The following is a 25,819-nucleotide window of genomic DNA, read 5'->3' on the forward strand; positions in this document are numbered from 1 at the left end:
ATTGTACATACTTGAAAATTGAATTATTATAACTCATGGTTCGATGACTGTACATCTCCTATGAAGAGATGAAAATGGTAAAAAATTAACAAGAAAATTCTCATAACAATAGAAACAAAACAATAAGAGATGACAGACTTCACCCCAGTCATGCCTCTGGCACCCTCTGTTGGTCATAGTGGCAAGTGCGGAAGCACACACACACACACACACACACAGAGCCACCAAAAATTAAACTGGAAAACTACGCCCAGAGTTGTGTTTTTCTTTGGTGCAGGACCTGAAGGACTCTGTGACCAGAATCGCTCAGTTCTTGGAGAAACATCTGGATCGTGAGGTGATCGAGAAGATAGCAGAGCGCTGTTTGTTCCAGAACATGAAACTCAACAAAATGTCAAACTACTCGGACGTTCCTCAGGAGTTTATGGACCAGACAAAGTCGGAATTCCTGAGAAAAGGTGCCAACACAGTGATTCCACACAGCAAAAAAGAAAAACCTGTAATGTTACTTTAAATCAATATTTATCTTTTCTTCTGCTTGTGTTTCAGGAATCGCTGGAGACTGGAAAAACCAGCTGACAGCGGCAGAGGCAGAATACTTTGACACAGTTTACAAAGACAAAATGAAAGATGTCAAATATACATTTGTATGGGACTAAAATAGAACTTGATATTTCCATTTTCACAGACATAAAATCTGTCTTTTGTTTTATGTACTGTCATCTCTTCTCATTTTGTCCAGTTATACAAAATAAAGCTTTCTGAAATAAAGATTTTTGATCGCAAAGGGTTTGATTGATGTGTCACGATCTGATACTCGGGACATTCGGGACATTCAATATGATTGGATGGTGTATTTACTTACAGGCCTGTCCGTTCCATTGGTTACGACGGTAAAAAAAATGATCTCCTACGCAACCCTACTTTAACCAGACACACATACACTGGTTTACTCCATGGTTTAAGGGTTCATTATTGGAGCAGCTCTCCTTGTGTGATCATGTTGAAGGAGGTGGAGCTCTGTTACAGCAATATCACTGCCCTGCACCAGCTAGAGAGGAATGCAGATTGAGTCACGGCTGCAGTCTCCTCTGATCGACAACATGACTGAAGCCGAGTTGTACACGCTCTACAAAGGAATGTATTTGCCTTCACATCTGCATTCACCTCAGAGTCTCGCGTACTTCGAGGGATTCACTTTCCGACCAGACGATGTTGTTATTGCAACATATCCCAAGTCGGGTGAGTGCACGGTACGCAGGTCTTCAATAGATCATTGCTGAACAGCGAGAGTCGAGAGTCCACGTTTGTTTTGCACACAGGGCTGTAGAAGGGCACGGTTGGAGGAGAAAGTCCAGTCAAGTTCAGGCACCATTATCACAGTTATCATGAGGGAATGCATGATTTGGTTTGTGAACAAAACAAGACATTCAAGGGCATTGCCATTTCCAGGATTGAACAGTGCTCAACATTTTATGAACAATGAAGAAGACAATCAACAGATTAAGGGCAGTTAAAACACACTGGAAAAAGAGTCATAGAAGTGTCCTTTTTTTCAATTTTAGGTACAACTTGGATGCAGGAGATCGTCCCTCTGATCATGAGTGGAGGTGACCCAGCCGCCGTGGAGTCTCTTCATAATTGGGACCGTGCTCCCTGGTTGGAGGAGCAACGAGCCTCCCAACTGAATCTAGAGGAGAGGCCGTCTCCACGCGTATTAACGACTCACTTCAAATACAACCTAATGCCTCCAAGCTTCTTTGAAATAAAGCCAAAGGTACATGTGAAGGCCTACTGCAACTCTTCTACTTTAGAGATGATATTTTTGTCTTTCACGATGGTCACTGTGTCAGATTATCAATCCCTGTGATACGAGTTCTTGCCGTGTCTTGTTTGGGGCACTGACGACACTACAGGTATGAACCCAACCGATCATCATTCACACGACATTGTGCAAAGTCATAGGTCATCGGGGAGTCGGGGGCAAGGTGTTGTCGATCATTACTCCCGAGTTGCTAAAGTGCCTCAGGTTATTTTCTTACCAACATTTTTGTTTTTTAAATTTTGTCATGGTAGTCCCTTGAGGATGAACTGTCCAGGGTGTACCCCGCCTATCGCCCTATGTCAGCTGAGATTGGCACAGCACCCCCCTGTAGAGGATACAGCAGTCGAAAATGAATGGATGAATTGATTGTCCCCTGAGAAGACATCAAAGAGGCAGAGGTACTGTTGCCAAAGCTCAATGAAATGTTGATGAACAGATGCCATGTCGTTCATTGCAGGTCATCTATGTCATGAGAAACCCCAAAGATGTGTTTACATCCGCCTTTCATTATTATGGGACCACCTCCTACATGGTAAAACCAGGGTCACAGAGTGAGTTCCTGCACAAGTTCCTGGATGGAATAGGTAAAGTACCCAACTGTAACTGAAGGACATTTTGAGGGCCTGAGCAAGCCCCAAAACTTTGGCACAAAATTTGGCCCATTTTAAATTTTTTACATGAAAATGGTTTGGTGAATGGGAGTGGCTAATGTTTGGGTGGGTGGGGACCAACCAGAACAATTGGAATCATGTACATAAAGGAAAATTGGCACACGTCAGACCAAATTAAAAAAAAGCCTCCTCAGCCCAGATCCAAACCCAACAGGAATATTGCCATTTTGGACTTAATGAACATTTTGGCTACGTGATCATCTTCAAATTCGGTCACAAATCAAATTTTTCAGGGCCTCGCAGACTCCTCGCAAAATGTTGCAAATGCAAAAGTCGTGGTGAAATTTTACGCGTCAAAGTGGTTTGGTGAATTATCGTGGTCAATGGGAGGGGCAAATAATTGTGCCTGAATTGTAACAGGTGTAGTACTGACCCAAATGCAGCACAATACTGCACAGGACAGTTGGTAACAGTCTTTATTAGACCACAGCAGAGGAAATGGCAAACAGCAGGCAAGTTGGTCGATAGATGCGGAGAGTTGAACCAAACGGGAAGCTCACCAGACAGTCCAAGGAACAGGTGGACAGAAACCAGAGACGCTGAGGCAGAAACATGGTCAGGGACAGAAGGCTGAGGTAAGATCCAGGTTTAGGCAGGTAGGCAGGTCAAGGATAGGCAGGGTCGGCAATGGAAAGTCAGAGAAATAAACGCTGGAGTCTTGCATGAGGGCGAAGAACAATCTGGCAAAGGAGTGAGCGAGGAGCTGGAGTATATAGGGAGGGCTGACTGCATGAGATGAGTAGCAGCTGTGATCACAGGTGAGTAGTGTTGGCTTGATGAGGAGTTGTGTCTTGGCAGGTGGAGTCAGGTGACTGTGACTTGAGGTTTATCGTACACCCTAGAAAATCGTGTACCACGTGTATCAGGTCAGGTTGAACAAAAAATTCCTCTGGACCCATGATCAGGAAGGTGGCCATTTTGGATTAAATGCTAGTTTTGGCTGATTTTTGCAATTTTGCCCAAACTTCTAGAGTTTTGCTGCAAACAACTTTAAACTGAATGTGGTTTTCTTTTCCTTTCCAGTTCCTTTTAACTCATGGTTCAATCATGTGAAGGACTGGCTAAATGCTGAAGATAAAGGCCACATAATGTACATCTCCTATGAAGAGATGAAAATGGTACAATTAAAAAAAAAAAAGAAATCTCATAACAATAGAAAAATGTAAACTTGAAAACTTGAATACTTTTCTTTGGTGCAGGACCTGAAGGACTCAGTGGCCAGAATCGCTCAGTTCTTGGAGAAACATCTGGATCGTGAGGTGATCGAGAAGATAGCAGAGCGCTGTTTGTTCCAGAACATGAAACTCAACAAAATGTCAAACTACTCGGACGTTCCTCAGGAGTTTATGGACCAGACAAAGTCGGAATTCCTGAGAAAAGGTGCCAACACAGTGATTCCACACAGCAAAAAAGAAAAACCTGTAATGTTAATTTAAATCAATATTTTTTCTTCTGCTTGTGTTTCAGGAATCGCTGGAGACTGGAAAAACCAGCTGACAGCGGCAGAGGCAGAATACTTTGACACAGTTTACAAAGACAAAATGAAAGATGTCAAATATACATTTGTATGGGACTAAAATAGAACTTGATATTTCCATTTTCACAGACATAAAATCTGTCTTTTGTTTTATGTACTGTCATCTCTTCTCATTGTGCCCAGTTATACAAAATAAACCTTTCTGAAATTAAGAGACTTGTATTTGTTTGTAATTAAGCTACAACGTCTTTAACAACTTGTGTTATTGGTTTGTCTGATGCACCAAATTTTATGAAATTTTTACTTAACATAACCATGAAATAACATGTGACATGCTTTTCTAACATTTCTACACTATATATACTGTATATAAAAAAATATACATGATTTAATATAATAAGAAATATGAAATCTATTTTTTTGTAACATAAACATTTTGTAAAAAAAATGGAACAAAAGTATTTTTTGTATTTAAAAAGGTGTCAGAAAAAGTATTTTCATAAACACAACATTTTGTAACATTAAAACATTTTGTAAAATTTGACAAACCAATTTTTTATTTGTTGGAGGAAAAAAAGTCTGGATATAATTCCTTTTTAGTGATAGTTGTCTCACTACTCGTGACAAAAATTAGAAAAATGAGCCGGCAGTTATGATAATATTTGTGTTTACATCGAGTTTTTTCGTCACTTTTATAAATAAAGACTTTTTAAAGACCTGCATAACTAATAATTATGCTGTTGTATGTTCCACATTGTTTGTGCAATATAGATAGATAGAAGTAAACATGAACCCACCTTTGCTTCTTAGTTTCCATAGCAACAGATCTGTTTTCGCTTGTTATTGACACATTGTTATTATCACGTCTCATGGTCTCCAATCTTCACACAGCAGCTGACTTGAGAGAGCAGAGGTGGAGAAGGAATGTGAAACTTAAGCCAGTCCAGCTGAATCAGCCTCATGATTAGTTTTGTTTTCCTTTCTGCTTCATCACTGACCTCATGTGGTGACAATATCATTGTTATCTCTGTGTATTTTTTGTTTTTCTAACATCCAAAAAAAATGGAAATGTAATTTTTTTTTAAATCTTATTTTCTAACATTGCATGGTCATTTAAATTTTTTAAAACATTGTAACTTTTTGGAAACATTTTTTTGTCAAGTTAGTAATATTTTTAACATTCTAACATTTTGTAAAATATAAATGTGTCTGTCTAAGAAAACATTTTGTAACTTTTCTGTAGCGATAGTAACACATTTTGTAACATTACAGCATTTTGTAAAAAGAGTGGAAACATAATTCTTTGTTTTTTGTAATCATTAAAAACATTAAAGCATTTTGTAACATCACATAATTTTATGAAAAGAAAAAATTCTAAGATTGCATGGTAATGTAAGCTTTTTGTCGTAACCTTTGGCATTGTAACTTTTGTGATAATCTAAAAATGTTGTTTTAAGCACATGATGACATTAACATTGTGAATGAGTTACTTTGGACAGTATCATTGTACATTTCCTTGTTTTCTGGTGTCGAGTTCTTTGCTCTCTCAGTGGTGAAAGACATGGAAAGGCTGCTGCAACACAGCTGCTTTTGTAATGCTATAATTTCCTGTTTTTGTGGCTCGCCTTGTGTGGTGTGGTGTGGTGTGGTGTGGTGTGTGGCAGAAGGAACAATTTCCAGGAATCCAAGAGTTCTGTTTCACTTATATCACTGGCAGACAGACATTAGACAGACAGAGGCAGGAGCTCTCTGGTTAGTTTCACTTTCATTTCTCTGAGGTTTGGTTTTGCATGAAACAGGGGGAGGAGGAGGAGGAGGAGGTGGGTGTGTGTGTGTGTGTTTATAAGCTGATTCACGTGGAAGTTGAACCTCAGAGATCGACCAACAACAGAACTTCCTATTTGAAAGAAGAGGTAAGATAATCTGCTTTGTTCCTCATACAGTTGTGTGGCATTGGCTGTGGTTTAGTTTGGGAATATTCTACGCAGACAAACAAACAAAGAAAGAGCAGCTATTTAATGAAGTGACTGAAAATACTCGATGTTATGATGTTATGCTCCATTTTTTCCTGGATTATAGTATGAACAAAGAGACTGTTTGTCTTTGTGACAAACAAACAGTAATTGACTGCTGAATATTTTCTAATGTCCACACTCACTGTGATGAGCGATTCTCAATGTGGGGGGTGTCGCCCCCTCGGTGGTACGTGGAGGTCCTCCGGGTGGACCTTTAAAAATTAAACAACTTTTGTTTGGTTCATTTATTTAGCTTTATGTTAAAGTGTTATTTTAGTCATGGATAATTATGGTCTGGCGTGTGAAATAGATGCTTCTTACACAATCAATGTCCTCGCTGTTGTGTCACTGATGACTCAGTCATGCTGTTTCCACGTGACTATGGTCTGTGAACTGAATTTCAAACCCTCTGGGACAGGTTTTTTTTTGGTGCTTGTTGTAAACAACAAACTCAAAAATCTGTCCTGTTTTTGTCACTTACAGTAGTGTATTTGTATCCCTTTAATTCTTTCACACCACCAACATTAAGTGTATTTTTATTGAATATATATATCTGTGTATTTATTTTAAACCAAGAACATTTCATCAAATATATCAAAAAAGTATTTATTATTATTATTATTATCATTATTTTTAATAATCAAATGAATGTGTGTCTGAACGTGTCTGAATTCAATGACTTTTTCAGCATGTTATGATTATATTTCCAGAAAGAATATGGTTATTTTTTGTGAAGCTGAGCTGGATTTTCCTGGATGTCCTTAAACGCATCACAGCTCTAGTCGTATTGCTGGACTTCCCTATTTGTTTATAACTTTGACTGACGTGTGTCGTCAGCCAATCAAAATGTGATATCATAGTGACAGACCGCCCCAGTGATGTCATCAACGACGTTTGAACCTTTGGCGGGTTTTGAAGTAAACTGTGATCACTGCATTACCACCACTGATCCACCATGTCTCTCATCTCCTTCGTGTGCACTTTTCACGGCGATCGTTTGGAGAAAAGAAGGAAATGATTCATCATTTACGGTAGTTTGAGTGTTAATGATACATTTATAACATGTTTTACAAGTGGTGAGGACAAAAGTGTTGATCATAAATAGTGACGTAGCCTATAGATGCGCAGTGGTGTGTGTGTGTGCGCGCGTGTGCGCTATGGTTGTTGCAGATCAACTGTCTCGTGAATATAGTCGGTGTTTGTGCGTGTTTTTTTTACTGAAGGCCCTGAATGAAACCCCACGGTGCTACTGGATTTCATGTTTAATGAGGTTACACATGTGCAGGAAACTATGGAAGCCCATTTACGCATACGTCTCATAATTATGAGATACTACGTCATCATTTTGAGAAATTGTCTCCAAAATTGTAGGATGCCTTAGCATCTGACTTAGTATCTTCTTATTATGACTTAATATCTCTCTATGATTAAGTATCTCTATATTAAGACTTAGTATATACCTATTATGACTTAGTATCTCTATAACAATACTTAGTATCTCCATATTCTGACTTAGTATCTCTATATTTAGACTTAGTATCTCCATATTATGACTTAGTATCTCTATATTTAGACTTAGTATCTCCATATTATGACTTAATATCTCTATCTCAATACTTAGTATCTCCCTATTATGACTTAGTATCTCTATATTTAGACTTAGTATCTCCATATTATGACTTAGTATCTCTATATTTAGACTTAGTATCTCCATATTATGACTTAATATCTCTCTATGATTAAGTATCTCTATATTAAGACTTGGTATATACCTATTATGACTTAATATCTCTCTATGATTAAATATCTCTATATTAAGACTTAGTATATACCTATTATGACTTAGTATCTCTATATCAATACTTAGTTTCTCCATATTATGACTTAGTATCTCTATATTTAGACTTAGTATCTCCATATTATGACTTAATATCTCTCTATGATTAAGTATCTCTATATTAAGACTTCGTATATACCTATTATGACAGTATCTCTATATCAATACTTAGTTTCTCCATATTATGACTTAGTATCTCTATATTTAGACTTAGTATCTCCATATTATGACTTAGTATCTCTATATTTAGACTTAGTATCTCAATATTATGACTTAGTATCTCTATATTTAGACTTAGTATCTCCATATTATGACTTAATATCTCTCTATGATTAAGTATCTCTATATTAAGACTTAGTATATACCTATTATGACTTAATATCTGTCTATGATTAAGTATCTCTATATTAAGACTTAGTATGACCTAGAGTTTCATAATTATGACTTCAAATCTCCATATGACGACTTAGTGTCTTATAATTATGAGTTAGAATTTCATAATTATCACTTTGTATGACAGGAATATGACTTAGTGAGTCATAATAATAAGACTGTATCTCATTATTGCATTAGTATGTCAAAATTATGACTTAACATTTTGTAATTCTAATTATATAACGTGATGCTGTCTCATAATTAAGATTTAGTAGCTCATGTTTATGACTTGCTCTCTCATACTTTTGATTTAAACATTTTGACGTAGGTATGGATGTTTTTTTTTGGCGTGGCGGAACTGGGCTCCCATAGAAAACAAAGAGCCCACAAGTTAAGTATCAGTCAGAGAACAAAGATGAGACGGAGAGTATTTATACCGGTGAAGTACATTTAGTTAGGACAGTAAAGCAGAAACATGAAGCAAGACGAGAGGTAAAAATCAAGAAGCAAGAGGTGAGTATCGAAACAAAACAGGAAGTGTCAAAATAAGACATGGAAGTCACCAAATCTACATGGAGAAAAGCAAAGACCAAAGAGATTAATTATATTTTTATTACATCTCTTTACTTACTCACTTTTATTACTTTATATATACTTTATATGTATTTATATATGTAGCTTTATTTATTGTCCTTGGCTTGCTTCTGTGCTGCTAAGAATCATCCACACCAAACATAATTTGATGTAAAATGGAAATAAAATGTCTTCATCACCACTTTTGTTGGTATTTTCCTTCCAGAACAGCCCTATCCAAGATGGAGAAGGAGCTGAAAAACGTAGTGGCCTTAGTGAAGGAGCACCCAGGTGGGATTCCACTTAGCAAGTTGGCCGTTTTCTACAACCAGACATACCATCAGAATCTGACTTTATCTGATCTGGGTTTCACCTCTATGGCTGAACTCGTAGCTTCTCTGAAAAGGGATCTGATTGTGGAAAAGAAAGTGGTGTTTCACAAATCCCACTTTCACAAACTGAAGAGGGCTGAGTTTAAATGTGTGGAGAACAAGAAACCTGAGGATGCCCTGGCAAATGTAGTGTCGATGGTGAAGCAGCATCCAGCTGGTATCCCCATTAAAAGACTAACGACTTCTTACAGTCAGACTTACCACAACAACCTGACCCTGTCTTTGCTGGGCTTTGACTCCATCACTAGCCTGGTTGCCTCTCTGGATAGCGATCTGGTTGTGAGAGAAGAAGTGGTTTTCCACAGGAGTCACCAGCCTCAGAATCCACCTGGAGGTCTGAAGACAGCCACATCGAAAGACGGCAGCAGGTCGTCCACTCCAGACAGAAATCAATCACGTGTGGCTGAGTTGACCTTTACGTCTACTGTTAAAATGCCAAGGGTCAGCCTCCCTCCCCTCAATCAGGCAGGAAGCAAACATCTGGGTGCACCAGGCGCTAGACCTGAGCCAGCTGACCAACTGCAGCTTCACCAGAGGATTTCAGAGGTTGGTAGGAAGAAAAAATAAAAGCACCACAATTCACTTAGTCATCAAGTGCAGCCTAACACTTCCTGTCACGCCAGATTCACGTCAGACACAGCTATACTGAGAAACGCAGAGTAAGCACAGTTATTACGCTGTAACTACTCACAATCTTTGACAATTAAAATACACCAAACTCTTCTGTTTGGTGGAAACAAGGCTATTGTTGAAATGTCCAAACAAGGTAAGATAATGGAGGTTTTTTTGTTTGGGAGTTAGCTTAGCTTAGTTTAGCTGCACTTCTTCGAGGTTGTACACTGAAAGGTGTAACGTTGCCCTCCACAATTCAAGTTTCCAATCGCAGTCCAAAGTTGTTCTTCTTGTGTTTTCTAATCATTTCCCAGTGTGAAGTTCTTAGTTCAAAGCTCTCAAAGCAAGTTGAGAGTTTTCCTTCATTCTCATTCTCTTTCTTTTATCCTCTTCCTTGTTCCCTTTCCTCTAATCTAATCATGTAGTTAGACCTCAATATTAATCTGTGGTTCTTTAACACTTGCCTATAAAAGGCAAGAGTCCTTTGGTGACTTTGAACAAAGAACATTTAGTGGAACTAACTCCCACTGCAGTGAGACAACATCGTCCACATTCTACCACTTTATCCTTCACAAGAGAGTCGTTTATTCTGTTTATTCAAGGAGCCTGGCCGTCCTTTTAATCAAAGTATTGTTTCTGAAAGTTTCTCTGATGTAAACAAAGACTTTTGATGAAAATTTGACAGATGATGAAAGGAGCATAATTTCACCCATCGATTAATTCAAGGAACGTTTGTCTGTTAATCGCATAAAGCCTGTCACACACTAGAGGATTATTACAGACGCCATTTGAATGTAAGTATTAAACATGTTGAACAGCGATCTGTCTGTGTGTGTGAGGGAGAGAGGGTGAGAGGAAGGGATGGGGGGATGTTCATGTGTGCCCGTGAGTATGATGTGGCTCTTTGCAGTAACACTGTAAAAAATGTGGCTCTTCAGCTCTGAGTGGTTGGCCACCCCTGATCTAGTCTGGGCTTTCTTGTGATTAAAACATTGAAAATCACTGTGTCCAGACACCCACATTTTGAGATGCGGGTGCTGCTCTAGTTGAAGCAGAACCAAAGTTCCACTGCCCAGTGTCATCAATGGAGGGCATTACTCAGTGCACAACAAGAGCTGAAGTAAACACTTGTCACAGATTGCAATGAGCTTCTGCGAGCTGTAATTTGGGAGAATGCCCAAATCTCCAAAGATTGTGTTTTTCTTCACCCACTGATTAGGTCACAGTTTGTAAGGAATAACCAAATGATCAGTTTGGAACTGGAACCATGCTGTCATGAAAGGGTTGCAAGAGAAACTTTTCCACTATCTCAGAAAACTTTACCCAATCAGGAGCCAGAACTCCACAGAGGGGCATTCTTCTCTGCTTGGGAATTTAGGGACACACATACTGTACATGAGGCAAAGGGAGGTGAGAGGGCTATGCTAAAGTTAGCCCAAAGTTCACATTGATAGATTTACCAAATGCCACTTTGAGGTCAGTCAGTACTTTCCAAAATCCCCAGCTAACTGCATATACGATATTTAGCCGTGACCTTATTTATTATTAAATGTAAAAACAAGTATAAGCATAAATAAGCATTAAGCTAATGAGGAGCAAAATACAGCTGTTTGAATTTTGGATGCTAAATCATGCTGTAGACCAATATTAACCTTAACATGTACCTTTGTCCTTTACAGACCACAAAGTAATAACCAGTGTTAATGTTTCAACTGTATGTTAAAAAGTTCCTTGATGTGTTCCAGGTGAAGGAGAGGTACCATCTGAATAATCCATCTCTGGAGCAGCTACAGTTGTTTTACTTCCGACATTTTGGCGAGGCAATTTCTCTTGCTGAGTGCAAGTCTTTGCAGGACAGCGTGGAAGCATGTGGTCCGAAGAATGTGTCCGCTCAAGCTAAACCAAGAGCAGCTAACGGTACCGATATGTCGCTAACACCTGCAGGTAGCCAAACATAGGCGCAGTACATTTCTGGTATCAGAGACAAAGTCAGTTCCATGTTCTTAAACCTGTGCCCTTCCACAGCAGCACATTATCTCACAAGAGAGCCGCAACCAGCTTTGACACCCGACATGCTCTCTGAGTCAGAGTTTCCCGAGCTGGGGACAAGTAAAAACGTAACCAGAAAGCAGAAGAAAGACGAGAAAGACACAACGCAGAGAGGAGACACAGTCCCCGTCTACAGAGATGCTTATCACGCCCAGCTGAGAAGAGTCCATGGAGATAATATGCGGGCAGTTGAAGCCACGGAGAGACTTCCCCGGAGGGGGAGGAACGGTGTCATGGATGCACGTGCCGTCAACAGTCTCATGGAGGACGTGAGACGACAAATCGCTGCAGAGGGAGAATTGGTTACTGAGGAGCAGGTGAGGTTCATTGCAAGTCTGGTTGCATTTTTCTCTCCGGAGCTCCCCCTACAGGAGTACATAGACACGTACATATATTTTAAGATACCACCACCAGACCCCGCTAAATTTTGAGGACTCCGGGTCGGCGGCCCTGATCTTGCACGGCTGGTTTTTCGCCAACAGACAGTAGGAGGCAGTGGAGACAGCCCTCCAATCTCCATCTAGACATTTAACCATCACAAAGACTCTGAACCTGATAAATTAGGGTTCTGCTTTAAGCCAGAAAAATCACAATGGAATATTTTACCCCAATCCTTCACCTCTAATAAACATCATTGAATTGTTACATCATTAAAGGTTTCTTCACTAAATCTCATTGTAGCCCGTGTATGTGCTGTGGATGTGTATCACATTGACCTCTGTTGTAATGTGCTTGTTGGTCTGTACCACTGTCAGTGTATTTATTTACTCTGTGTTATTTCCTCGTCGTCTCCCTGAAGATGATATACAGGACGTGTAAGCTGATGCAGGTTTCCTCTTTGGAAGCTCTAGGGCTCGATCGAAAGGACATTCCAGCTGTGAAAGACCTGAAGTACATCAGGAAAGAGATCACCATGTTCATCAAGGTTTGCTAACATGTACATTTGAGTTATGACCTGCGTTTATACTCACGTTTTCTGGATGCCACTGATGTTTCTTCTTCTTCTTTTTTTAAAATTCTCTCAGTCCACTAAAGCCGTGACATGCATGTGTACTCTGTATGAGCTCAGCCAATCGCTGGCCGGCTTGAAGGACAAGAGGAGCTTTGAAGAGCTGAACCTGGGGCCGCTCTGCAAAATCCCCGATATCTACCACATGTTCCGGATTGACAGTACAACTAAGGATGATGATCTACACCAGATCGAAACTGTCGACATTTTAAAGGTGTGTACTGTTGTCTGTTGAATGACGTCATGTCTGAGGTGGTTTTATTTGGTGAAATTGAAAGAACTAGCCCAAAATTTGTACTGTATTATTGCCTCAATGCCACGATCAAGCGTTTTGGTCGTGACCGACACAACTCCAGTGTCGGACCTGATTATGAACGTCAGAAACGATGAACGTACGCGTGATACAATAAAACCGAAGAACAGAGTCTCCAACGACAGGTCGAGCATGTTTTCCTGCCCGGTCTAATGTCTCACTACATGTCATTTGGCAGATACTTTTATCCAAAGAGACTTACAATATTGTCTCCTACAACAATGCTCCTGGACGTTGACCAGTAGGATAACGGAGTGCTCTGATGTGGCGTAACATACATACATAAACATGGCAAAGAGGAAGAAGGATGCTGCTTCTCTCTCCGAAGGACAGACTGTCCATATTGTCCTCTTCAATCTTTTTTTGTCTGAACACAAGACTGCGACCATCACCCAAAAACCTTCGTGAGCGACTCTCTGCCCCTCCTCCCCGATGACCTATGAACTCGCACAGTGTTAATTGTTTGGGGTCATATTTCTAGTTTTGCAGGTCAAGACACGGCAAGAATGGTGGCAAAAAATCCCATGTTGTCTGACCGTGTCATGAAACAAGTCTGTTGGTTTTGTAGCACTGATATAAACCTCAGCTATGTACTTCAGGCAGACCTGTAGTTTTTTTAGTTTTGTCCTGTTCTGAAACTCTGACTGACTCTCGCCCTCTGTCTGTCATTGGTTTAGCATCTCCGTATGTTTAAGAGGAAAGAGAAGAAGGAGAAAGTGGACCTGGTTGAGTTTTTGCAGCATTTGACTGATCATTACAACTGTGAATATCCGTATGAGCTGGGCATCTGGATGAGTGGCATTGGGCTTCCCTTAGCGGTAAGCTTTAAAACCAATATTAAAAGTTATTCATATACATTTCACTGCATTTGTCTTGACCACCCTCTTCCTGACGCTGTCTGTCCACTTTAGACCTTGAGGAAGGTGCACTTTCGTGAGCAAGATTTAATGGCACAAGCTCAGGATATCATCCTGAGAGAACTGGAGGAGGAGACACAAGATCAGCTGAGAAAAGTCAAGAGGAAAGTGTTGGAGTCGCTTCAAGGACCTGGTTCCTTCTCCTCACAGGGAAATTGTGACCTCAGGAAACAGTATTTGCAGATGACCGCAGCCGAGGTCGTGCTGCAAGTGTTCACGAATGCAGAAGGATTGTTCACACTCAGAATGAAAAAGGTGGGTCTGGGACATTTGTTGACACTCACATGTCTGCACATGTTTGCTAAATCGCTATTTTAAACCGCTCACTCTCCTGCACCAAACTCCATAGAGAAAATCATCAATTTTAGTGTGTATTTTACAAAGTGACACAAACTAAGCTATTGCAAGAAACACAAAGATGTTCTTAACATACTGAAGACTTAGGCAGGCTGATATTTTATTCACTGAACCCTTTTGTTAGGTTTTATTCTGGCTAATGTTAGGACAGCGCTGCTGTTAGATGTTTGTGTGTCCAATAGCTTTTATGTGTTGCTTCAAAGTGAGCACCATTATCTGTTGTAGAGTAATTACAATGTGAACCTAGCTTAAAGCTAACATTAATACTGGCTAAAACCTTTAGCTTGTTAACATTAGCTAATGTTAGCAAAGTATATCATGATCTGTTGTCCAGTAATTATAATGTAAGCCTAGCTTAAAGCTAACGTATAAAAAACTTTAGCCAATTTTTAGCAATTTGCAAATATTCACTCATGTTACCTGGTTCATGGTTAGCCAGCATTTAGCCGCTAACTGTCTTAAGTAAATTTAAATGACCCAAGTCAGCAAAAATTAATTTTTCTCTTTTTTTTTTTAAATCCAGCAAGTCCAGCAATTTCTGATGTGTGTGTCAAGCGATCGGCTAGCACGGGTTCTCTTCCAGCTCGCCATCTGTGGTGGCTCCCTGGCTGTCCCACACGACCTGGTGCCCAAAGACAAGTCACACAGAACCAACGAACAAGCGAAGACAGAGGACAAAGTGTCCACATCCCTCCCGAGTGCAGGTATCAGCGTTTTAGCCTCTTGCATTTCTTATCTAAACAAGTCGACACTGCAAACACTGGTGCCGTCAGTAAATCCCCTGCCAGGTTTGGACATTCATGTGATTTAAACAGACACTTGCATTTATGTTGTCCACTGTTATTGAGAGACATCTCTTGTTCTGTGTCTCACAGCCACCGTGAAGGAGTTCCTTAAAAGCAGCCTGTTGTCTTATAACTCAGCCGTCACTCTGGGCCACATTTCCGCCCTGGAGAAGAAGCTGAGCAGACACTTCCGAGTCAAAGATTTCCCGTGTTTACAGCAAGGCAGTTTCTTGGAGTTTCTGATTCAACATATTCAGGTACAGTATGGTTCGCACTACTCTTTTCCTTGAAATCATTTTCCAGAACAGGACAGTGAGATGATTGAGTCTCTGAATTTGGCCCATTATAAGAGATAGAAATTTCTTGAAAATGTGTTAATTTTATGTGATGTTATCAGTGGGTAGATTCTTACCAAAGTTTAATGGGAATTTACTTGGGTGATCACCTACCCATGACGATAAATTCAGATTGATCCGTCAAAAATTGTAGACAGGAAGTTGCATAGAGAGTTCCAAAAGCACAGAATTAGGGTTAGTTATGGAGATGTTATTGTCATATGTTATATGTCATGTTATTTTCACTATTACTCAGTTGTTTGGTCCAAAAATGTTCTTGAACGTCTTATTTTGTCCACAAAGCAAAAATGATTCAGTTTTAATGATTTCTTTGTTATATGGAGCAAAGAAACTGGAGAATTTGTACATTTAAGAAGGGAAAGTTGGAAAGTTAGAGAAATTGTATTTATTCAAAAAGACTCAAAGTGCAAATATATCAAATATAGTTCTTGTTGCAGCCGTACATGTCTGTTTTCTTCACAAATGTGTTTTATGACAGTTGGACTGTTTTTGTTCACTCACAGCACTAATTTTCCAGGACATTTGACATTTTCTCTCATTTTCCAAGTTTTCCACGCCACACGGGAACCCTGTGCGAGTTCGTTTCTATCCCATCTTATTTGTGAATTATAGATCTGAGGGTCTGAGGACAGTGATGAGAGACGTTCACTTGTTCATCCTGACTTTGCCTGTGTCTGTGTGCAGCTGCTTCAGGACACACTGGGCTCCACGTTGTTTGTGGGCAGCGGCGGCATGGATCCCACGGGCAGTGGTTTCCGTCCCACCAAACAAGATGTGTTTGAGTTCATCAAGCAGTGCGGCAACATCACCTCTACTGACCCCAATGAAGTTAGTCATTTCACACTCATCTGCTGCTCACACATCCAGTTTTAATACTCTAAAAGTGTCTATGCTCTTTTATTTTTAAACTGAGCGAAACCAAACTGTGAGTGTGTAGATTAAACAGAAAAGTGTGAATGCACCATTACACGTTCTCATATCCATGTCTTTTCTCCCCAGATTTACCACATTGAGTCAGCACTGAGGTCCCACTACAGAGTACCCGACTGTCGCGACCTGGGCTTTGGCTCACTGCAAACCCTGGTCGGCCTGGTCCAGCGCCAGAGCCGGCTGATTGGAGGAGGCCAGAGCCAGGTCTTCTACGAGTCTGCCCTTTTCGCCAAACACGGCAAATTGAGGTTAGCAAGTTCGTTGAAGCGTTGAGGTTGCCATATTTCAGTGAATTAATAATAATCAAGGAAGTACATGAAGTACATGAAGAAGTACACATTTGGTGTCCGGTCCATTTTTAGATCCACGTACTTATACCAGCCAGGTTTTCTCAGGCATAAATACTGCAGTCATTTTCTTCAACAGTTTTCTTTTTGTAGTTCTGACAATTGTAAAACTTAATATATGGTATTATCTTCATTTTAAGGGTCAAATTGGGTTAATTTTATTTGGGTGGAGAAGGGACGGAAATGGCTGTTTTCATTCTAAAAGGTTTTTGTAATTAAATTGAGGTTAACTGACATCCAATGTTTGATTTTGTTCACTAGCTGAATATGTGATGTCATTTTTCTCTACTTTTTGAAAAGAGAGGACATTTTTCTTGGGGAAAGTAAGAAGCCCAGATTGAGAATAAGAAATTAACTCTTTATCCGTGTCCCTCCTTCCTGCCATTAACAGTGCTGAAGGTGGGTCTGAGGCAGTGGGGCTTCTGGGCGAGATGACCACAGCCCAAGCCCTGAACAGCTTGCTTTCCTGCCCCCTGCTGGAGGATTTAAGCGAGTGGAGCCAATGGGAGCTGATCTTTAAACCACTGCATGGCTCGCTCAAAGATTTCATTGAAAGAAATGCAGGTAAGAATCAGGAAACGGACACTTGCTCTCATTGATCACATGGCTGCCGTCCAGGACATAATATCTACCCGTACTTCAGTTTATAATATCTTGGGAACAGGATTTCAGCTTATTCTCCCTGTTAGACAACTTTTTTCCCCTCATAAAACAACCTTTCTAAACCCGTCTAAACCACACCAAAGCCCATTGAGAAAATCACTGATTTAAAAATGCAGCCCACAGGAAGTTGTGGATCCACCATCAGTAACTTCAAAGGTGCAATTTTGTGAAGTCAGTGTTTGAAATGATTTCTTTGGATTCAAGATAGTGGCACAAACTAGCTCAGCGAGGCAGCAGTAGACCGACAGCTCTCGCGTCACGTGAGCTAAAATCACAAGTTTCTGTATGGGATTTGGTGTGGGAGAATGAGCGGTTTATAAACTTCTGTCCTTACAGCGAGAAAAGGTGGCAAACACTACAGAGGTAGATTTCATTAGAGGAGCCTTTTTTTTGGTAGCTAAAATTTTTCTTTTTCTGTCCATTTTGTGAGTGAAAGCTCAGAAAATTCAGTGTTATTAAATTGCTAGCACTTCATACAACCACTCTTTAAAATGGGGACTTACTATCATTTTGGGTAAATGTTGTTGTTTTAGCAACCGCTTTGTGCTTAATTTGTTTGTTTTTTTTAAGCTAAAACTGAAGCTAATGCGTCAGTTTCCTGTGTCTTGCCACGCAGCTAACACAGGTCTGGCAGCGCTGGAGGTTAAACCAGGTTCCCTGCTCAGAATCACCACACACACAGGAGACAAGCTGTTCTCTAGCGCCACCATCAACCTGGACCCCGTCGGCACAGCTGGACATCTGGTGTCCATGGCGGTAGCTGACGGCATCGACAGTGTGCCCGCAGCCCTCCTGGCCAACTACATGCAGAGCTCACTTGAATTAGCCGTGGCTAAAGAAGGTAGCTGTAAATGCCTTTGCCTTCCATTCAGCCAGAAATAATGTGTTGTGTTTTAGATGTGGCTCCAAATGTGTCATCAGAACCACAACAGCTAAAGTGTTTTGTCGTCTGTTAGAATTTCCTCAGGCTGAAGACGAGACGTCGTGTTACAGCCGAGTGGCCAACTTTGTCTTGGCGTGTTTGACGCGAATCCCCATCAGAATCTGCCAGACTTTCCTGCAGCAGGTCAGTTATTTTGAAGCTTTATGTAGATTTAATTAGATTAATTAGATTTTCGCCGCACGGCATATAGAGATTGAGTGTACGTTCTCAGATTAAATCCTACACAAACTAATGGAATATTTTACTACAAGGAAGCAATACTAGACTATAAAATCAATGCTTTGTATCTAATTATGTGTTGTTGTCCTCCAGTCAGGTGGTCAGTGATACAGACCCCATTTTTCCTTCCTTCTTCTTTACTGGATCAGAATGCAGTTGACCATTGAAATCTGTTTTTATTCTAAAAAATAAATTATGTGCTTTAAGTCTAAAAAATATACCTTCAAAGAAAACCTTTCTTTCAGATTTTGTAAGTAGCATTCAGTGCTTTCAAACTTATTCTGGTACAGGTGAGTTTGTAAGAGGACTGTTCAGGCACCCACCCCCTGTTTGCGATGTTTCCCAAGAAATGACCTCCTTACGCGATGTAAAGATGTCATCACACAGATTTTTATCAGTCTGGTTAACAGAATTCATACTCTGCTCCATATTACGCATTTAATGCGTTTAACAGTTTGAATTCCACGATTCCTGTCCATGTTTTCAACATCCAAAAAAATCATAGCATGCCTTGTCCTGCGTAGACAATCAATATAATGAATTATGTCGACTAATCATCCCAGCCCCGTGTGAACCAACTGTCACGACCGAAACAGCTTCAGAATAATCTGTTTGAAGTCTGTTGCACGTCTGACATGTAGTGTTTTTTTGCATTAATGTGACTTCCAGGTCTTCTTGGTGCCTTTCGCACGCGCCTTGGGCCAGACCAAGTCTAAACAGGTCCTAGTCACGGTGGCCCAGTCTGACGTAAGCCACATGAACTGCCTGCATCGCCTCGGCATCGTCGTAGGCATCACAGAGTGGGAGAAAGACTTCCGGGAAAAACTGAACCCACCACCGGCAGCACCTGTGGAACAGATCAAGGTCAGGAAAAAAAAACGCATTGGATCAAAATACAAACATTTAATTTGCTGGTTTGTAAAACACAGGTGATGATCTCGTTCTTTTTCTTGACTTCAGTTCAACTTGAACAATTCTGCGAGCAGCAGTGTCTCGGCTCTGAATAGCAGCGAGGATGAGAATCTTGAGGAAAACATCATGGACAGCAGCTTTGCTTCCTCCGTGTTCAACGAGACTCAACACCAAGGTGATTGAAACTCAACCTCGAGTTCAAGTCAAATCAAATTTTTATGTGTATAGCACCAAATGTCAACATACACTATCTCAAGGCACTTTACAGAGTAAGGCAGAAACTTGAAACTCTAACAGGGAAAAAAATACAATGCCAGGAACAGAATCAAGGGTGTGCAACATCTGCCAAGGCCGGTTGCGGTGAAAGGAAAAAATGGGCGACAGAGGTTCATTCTGGAGAGTTTAAATCAAGCAGTAGAATGAGCAAAAAACCCCATTGGCAGATTCTTTTTCTTAAAAAAATAGCCTCACAACTGGATCTGTATCCTGCAGTCTAGGAGTCAAAGGGAGGTTATTTTTTATTTTATCAATATACTGTAGTTTTCAGATTTTAAATGCAGACTGTTTCACAGTTAATGGCAACGAAGATGTGGAGGTTGAGGAGGAAGAGGATGAGGAGGAGCAGCTGTTTGAGTTCGCTCCACTTCCTAACGGGGATTCATCGCACATCACCTCTGAGGCAGAAGAAGGAGAAGAGGAGGAGGAGCTGTCAGAAATGTCTGATTCTGACGATGTTACCAGCTGCCAGTCAGAGACCACGTCCACTCCCCAAAGAGCCATCATCGAGGACATCAGGTTTGATCTTATTCACCTCCTTAAAACACATTATTACCAAAGTATCACAGTGCGTTTTACCATCTGTATATTTTTCTTTCTCTGTGTCTTCTCGTCTCGCCTGACAGGAAAAGTGAGTTTGGTATTGGTGAAAAAATGACCGCGAAAAGCCACATGCTCATGCAGAAGAATCAGGAGCGACTGGGCCGCAGCTTGGAACGCCTCTCCACCGAACTGTACAGCAAAGACACACACTTTGTCCTGGAGCTCATTCAGGTGCCTTTTTACTACATTTACAGCGGGTAATTAGACCCGCATAAAGAGAATGATATGAATAAAGAAGTAAAGATTTAGAGCTTTGACATATTAGTGGTACAGAAGCTTTTCTTTAACCAGATTTTCAAAAATTCAACAAAAGAAACTGGGGGTTAAATAAGGGTCTCATGATCCATGTGTCTTGATTTCCTGTCTTCGTGTTTGACGTCCTTGTCCGCCGTCGTTCAGAATGCGGATGACAACAGTTACCCATTGGACGCTGGCGTCGGTCCATCGCTGGCCTTCATTGTGGAGAAAGACTGCATCACTGTCCTCAACAATGAGATCGGCTTCCAGGAGAATCACATCAGAGCCATCTGTGACGTGGGTCGCAGCACGAAGGGCAAACACAAATACGGATACATCGGTAAGTCCAGTGGATAGTGACAGTGTTGTTTTTAGTCAGGCTTCCTTCTTCTTATGAACAATAGGTGATGAGTTGATGGTGTAGAAAGAAACCCCTCTGACACAGGACTCGTACCGAAACAAAGGGATTTTATTTGGTTACAAGTCAGGCATCAGACCGAGTTCTGCAGCGGCTCGGGAGAATGTGCTCCTGACGAATCTACGAAAAATTCCTCCCCAGAAGAGCAAAACTAACCTTATATAGATTATCTAGCATTATCATTATAGGCATCACATGCTCCGACACCCGCCTTTCTCCTGTTTCCATGGGGCAACATGTACTTGAAAAACAAGTTGGGTGCGGATATACCATACTGTCTTATGAGCTATAAATTGGATGTATTTGACGTATACCTGGGTATCAGTTAGTCTACACCACTGGGTAAGTCACAGTGTATTGAAGAGTGACTGAGTGTGTTTGATGCTATTGTTGCTTTGGGATAAACCTGATTGACTTCACAGGACAAAAGGGAATCGGCTTCAAGTCGGTGTTTAAGGTCACCGACTGCCCCGAGATTCACTCCAACGGCTTCCACTTGCGCTTCGACAGGATGCGCGACCACGCACTGGGATACATCCTCCCCCACTGGACTGAAGATGAAAGGCCTTTGGACGCACAGATGGAGAACATCAGTCAGAACAGGTTTTTAAACTACCCTCTTCCTTCTTCAGGCTGTTTGTACAGCTGGTAGAAAAGGTGCATGGTGTAATGCCAAAACTGCCCCAATGGCAAGGCAATGACTCAACTTAACTCAAAAACAAACCCCCAAGTAAAACCATGAAATCCTCAACTTCCCCAACACAGCTCAAAGTTCTTCCAATGTGGCTCAATGTTCCCTCAATACAATCCAAAGTTTCCCAAAGCAATTCAAAGCTAATGTCATGTCTTTTCTCATCAGCTGGACAACTAAGATCTGCCTTCCACTGCGCACTGAGAGCCATCAGACCAAGAACCTGTTTCATGATGTGCACCCCTCCCTGCTGCTCTTTCTCCACCGCCTGCGCTCCATCACCATCTGCAATCAGGTAGCTTCTAACATTCCAGAATATCGTGAAAGAACCAAACAACCACACAGCAGATTGTCTTGTTCCAAACCTGCTTCTGTCCGTCAGCAGAGCGAGAAACGTCTTGTGACCATGACACGAAAAGATCTGAGTCATGACGTGGTTGAGGTGGAGCACACGGAGGGCGTGGAGCAGTGGCTGGTGGTCAAGACTACACTGCAGCCCAAACATGTAATGAACACGATATACAAACTCTCGCTGCAACAGTTTTCTCTGCTTCTTTTTCTCTCTGCCGTGATGAACATCTAAAATTGTTTTTGTTTGAATCTCGGTTGATGCCGACATGTACGTCTACTTCAGCTCAAAGAGGACGTCCTGTCGACCGAGCTCGCTCTGGCTTTCCAACTCTGCAGCGACGACACAGAGACAAACATGGTAGCTCAGCCACAGAAGCAGCCCGTGTACGCCTACCTGCCCCTCCGCAGCTTCGGCTTCCGTTTCATCATCCAAGGTGAGTGCGGATTTTTGAAATTTCAGAGCAGGTCAGTCGTGGAGGAAGCAAATCGGACTCTTTACTCAACACTGTTCTTTCCAGGTGACTTTGACATCCCGTCGTCGCGTGAAGACGTGGACAGAGACAGCTCCTGGAACCAGTGGCTTCGTACCGAGATCCCTCAACTTTTCCTTCAGGCCATGGACGTCTTCACTGTGAGACACTATATTGTCTTGTATTGTGAGAGAAATGTCAATAAAAGATGATGAGAAAGATGAACTTTTGACGATACAGGACCAGAGGGATCATGTTCTTTGACACACATTTATAGTCTTTTAAGACTTGTGTCCTGTTTGTTCCAGACTCATCCGAAGTTCAGCGGCCTGAAGGGTCTCTGCTACTTCCTGCAGTTCGTGCCGCTGCCTGACGAGGTGCTGGACTTCTTCAATTCTGTGGCTGGTCAAATAATCAAACTGCTCAAGGGCAAGGCCTTCCTGCCCACACTCGGCCCAGGTATTCATTACAAATACTTTGTGACATAACAAGCCCTCAAAAACCCTCAGGTCTTCTGGTCGTCGCTCCTTAAATTTAAATCCTTACCAAGGTTATAAATGGCTGCAGAATTCAGAAAAGGATCGCCTACAGAAATAAATATCAGAAATGAAACTGTGGCTGTCCTGGTTTTCTCTCTCAGACAATGACATCGTGTACAAGCTGCCGTCTCAAATCGCTGTCTGTCAGGACCCCGTGATCCGCGACGTGATCGGCCGAGACGAGCTGGAAAGACACCTGTCCCTGTCCTACCTGCACCCAGCCCTGAGCCCCGCACCTCCCGCCTCCCTGCTCTCTCACCTGGGCGTCCGATACCTGCGGGGATCGGACGTCACCACGGTGACCACGGCTATGGCCAAGGAGCTGGTGAAGGTGGAGGGCATCCATTCAGGTGTGTGTAGAGACTCATGACTATTGTTACCACTGTTTGCGATCTATACTACTTTTATTATTACATAAATATGGTAAACATGTACATGCATTGTGCTGAGTCATGCTTAAGATGGTAAAATATCATTGCCGCTTTTCATTTACTGTTTTAAAGTCCTTCTTCTAATAATTCCTGGCAGGCTGAGGTTTGTGCCTAGTAAAGAATGTAGATAATAGTTTATAATCGCTTTGACCAGTTCTGCGCCGAAGCCGGAATTAAGTGGTGTCTTGAGACTTTTGCACAGTGATGACCTTTGACCCTTTTTCCCCAGACGACGGCCTACGACAGCTCGCCAGGCTGCTGGTGTGCAACTTCCGAGCTTTGGAGTATGGTTACGAAGAGGCGGACGCCATCCTGCAGCGCCTCAAGGATCTACCCATAATCCCCCTGGCTGATGGACGCGTGGTGGCACTGAGCACCGAGGAAGCGTTCTTTCCTATGGAAGAAACCACGAACAAGAAGAAGAAATCAGCTCAGACAGGTAGTTTTATTTGAGCCACAGTCATAGTACAACTTTCTGGATTCTACAGAACTTTACCTGCTTATAGCTTTTTCCATCTTACATAAACATGACAAAAATTCATCCTGATCTTTTGCTGAGATACACATCTGAACTGGTTCAATGGGTCTGGACCATGTTACATTTAAAATGCCGCCAAATCCGGAATCTGGATTATATCTGGATGAAACCTTGTCTGACCCTGCATAAACATAGCAGATCGTAACCCAAAAAATTAGTTTACCTCTAATCGTCTCTCTAAACTCGCATTTAGAGGATTTATTGGTTCCCTGTTGAAAACGTGACTAGATGTTCCGGTTTAACAGAGTTCTGTCCACCAATCATGTCTTCGTAGGACCTCTGGCTGCTCTGTACAAGGACGTGAGCTTTGTCCATCCTTCTCTGCTGAGCTGTGTCGAGCCTCTGGAGAGTCAGCAGGTTCGAGAGCTGCTCAGACGACTCGGCGTTCACGAGCTGGAGCCGCAGGAGCTGCTGGAGCAGCACATCTACCCCTCGATCAGGACCAGCAAGTGGAAGGTAGTGATTCTGAGTTTACACAGTGTATAAACTATATGGACAAAAGTATTGGGACGCCTGGCCATTACACCAACAGCGACTGTAATGATGATATTCAAGCATTCAGCAGACGCTTTTATCCAAAGCGACTTACAAAAGAAGGATTAGCTACATAGAAGTAGTCTTGGAAAGAGCTCCCTAGATAGGAACAGTGGACTGATAGAGGGTGAGAGTGCCAAGTGCCAAGTGGATCCAAGTGCAGAAGGAAGGGATAGAAGGTAAGTGACGGGACAGAAGATGCTCTTGGAAGAGCTGGGTTTTCAAGAGCTTCTTGAAGACAGACAGAGACGCCCTTGTTCTGGTAGCACTCAGTAGGTCATTTCACCAGTGTGGAACGACACATGAAAAGAGTCTGGATTATGTTGTGCGGGGTGTTGTCACCGCCAGACAACAGTCCTTTGATGAACGGAGTAGTTGAGGGGTAATTTAAGCCTTTAAGAGAGCATTTAAAAAGGTGGAAGCAGACCCATGAAGGGTCCCAAAGTTGCTCAGTGGGGTTAAGGTTCTCAAGTTCTGCCACACGCCAAACCATGTCTTTATAGTTCTTTGCTTTGTGCACTGGAACACAGTCATGTTGGAATAGAAAAGGACCTTCCTCAAACTGTTGCAAAGCAAAATTGGAAGCATAGCATTGTCCAAAGTGTCTTGGTATGTTGAAGCGTCAAGATTGTCCTTCATTGGAGATACGGCGCCTCCAGACCAAAGCCTGATTGAAACGCCTGATTTCATAACTTTTGCCCAAGTATATTTATGGGCTTTATGTTTGTTTTAACCACCAAGTTCTACACGTAAACACATTTGGCTTGAACGTCTCCCTTCGTCTTCATTGTCATCGTCAGTCCAAGTCTGAGGCAGTGGTGGTGAGCTACTTGGTTTTCATCAAGCAGCATTCCTCCTCCAGCCAGGAGTTCGCAGACATCGCAGTGCCTGTCCTCACCAACAGGGGGCTACAGTGCCCGGGAGTGGACAGGGTGCACTTCTCCGAGGAGTACGGCAACATCAACCTGCCCGACAAACTGCCAGGTACTGCTGGGTTTAATCAAAGCCGACCACAGTCTCGTCATTAGCTCTCTTATTTTACACCCTTGACTTTTAAAAAGGACCAGTAAATGGGTTTTTCTCTGGCCAATGCTGATTTTTTGGTCCATATAATTTAGCCAATTTTCTTCTTTCTTTTCTCCCATCGGACAAAA

At 41.7% G+C, this 25,819-nt stretch overlaps 3 protein-coding genes across 6 annotated transcripts in view; all 3 read left to right on the forward strand.

Annotated features, from left to right (window-relative positions):
* Positions 1–46: 46 nt before the first annotated feature.
* On the forward strand, positions 47–787 carry LOC122758786 (sulfotransferase family cytosolic 1B member 1-like). Its single transcript, XM_044013093.1, has 3 exons — positions 47–77; positions 278–458; positions 550–787. The coding sequence occupies exons 1-3, from the start codon at positions 69–71 to the stop codon at positions 657–659; spliced, it is 300 nt and encodes a 99-aa protein (XP_043869028.1). The 5' UTR covers positions 47–68; the 3' UTR covers positions 660–787.
* Positions 788–996: 209 nt separating this feature from the next.
* Positions 997–4,185, forward strand: LOC122758785 (sulfotransferase 2B1-like). Its single transcript, XM_044013092.1, has 6 exons — positions 997–1,242; positions 1,566–1,777; positions 2,283–2,409; positions 3,520–3,614; positions 3,696–3,876; positions 3,964–4,185. Exons 1-6 carry the CDS (start codon positions 1,062–1,064, stop codon positions 4,071–4,073), a joined length of 906 nt encoding a protein of 301 aa, XP_043869027.1. The 5' UTR covers positions 997–1,061; the 3' UTR covers positions 4,074–4,185.
* Positions 4,186–5,817: 1,632 nt separating this feature from the next.
* wu:fj29h11 (protein NO VEIN) overlaps positions 5,818–25,819 on the forward strand; it is a 32,074-nt gene continuing 12,072 nt past the window's right edge. Inside the window, exons 1-30 of one of the 4 annotated variants that reach the window (XM_044013922.1) lie at positions 5,818–5,886; positions 9,000–9,711; positions 11,523–11,721; positions 11,803–12,143; positions 12,626–12,751; positions 12,852–13,049; positions 13,826–13,966; positions 14,060–14,320; positions 14,946–15,126; positions 15,298–15,464; positions 16,248–16,391; positions 16,563–16,741; positions 17,232–17,404; positions 18,120–18,344; positions 18,460–18,569; positions 19,335–19,529; positions 19,626–19,752; positions 20,150–20,372; positions 20,480–20,627; positions 20,856–21,033; positions 21,534–21,714; positions 21,971–22,097; positions 22,185–22,307; positions 22,437–22,587; positions 22,672–22,784; positions 22,932–23,082; positions 23,264–23,512; positions 23,823–24,032; positions 24,406–24,587; positions 25,466–25,649. In XM_044013922.1, the coding sequence (XP_043869857.1) occupies positions 9,016–9,711; positions 11,523–11,721; positions 11,803–12,143; positions 12,626–12,751; positions 12,852–13,049; positions 13,826–13,966; positions 14,060–14,320; positions 14,946–15,126; positions 15,298–15,464; positions 16,248–16,391; positions 16,563–16,741; positions 17,232–17,404; positions 18,120–18,344; positions 18,460–18,569; positions 19,335–19,529; positions 19,626–19,752; positions 20,150–20,372; positions 20,480–20,627; positions 20,856–21,033; positions 21,534–21,714; positions 21,971–22,097; positions 22,185–22,307; positions 22,437–22,587; positions 22,672–22,784; positions 22,932–23,082; positions 23,264–23,512; positions 23,823–24,032; positions 24,406–24,587; positions 25,466–25,649 (5,683 nt within the window). In that variant the 5' untranslated portion in view covers positions 5,818–5,886; positions 9,000–9,015. Of the gene's footprint in view, positions 5,887–6,995; positions 7,020–8,999; positions 9,712–11,522; positions 11,722–11,802; positions 12,144–12,625; positions 12,752–12,851; positions 13,050–13,825; positions 13,967–14,059; positions 14,321–14,945; positions 15,127–15,297; positions 15,465–16,247; positions 16,392–16,562; positions 16,742–17,231; positions 17,405–18,119; positions 18,345–18,459; positions 18,570–19,334; positions 19,530–19,625; positions 19,753–20,149; positions 20,373–20,479; positions 20,628–20,855; positions 21,034–21,533; positions 21,715–21,970; positions 22,098–22,184; positions 22,308–22,436; positions 22,588–22,671; positions 22,785–22,931; positions 23,083–23,263; positions 23,513–23,822; positions 24,033–24,405; positions 24,588–25,465; positions 25,650–25,819 lie in introns of those variants that run through there. The other 3 variants (XM_044013919.1, XM_044013920.1, XM_044013921.1) reach the window with 3 other exon arrangements.

Source organism: Solea senegalensis, linkage group LG18, assembly GCF_019176455.1.
Source record: "Solea senegalensis isolate Sse05_10M linkage group LG18, IFAPA_SoseM_1, whole genome shotgun sequence".
Classification (NCBI taxonomy): domain Eukaryota; kingdom Metazoa; phylum Chordata; class Actinopteri; order Pleuronectiformes; family Soleidae; genus Solea; species Solea senegalensis.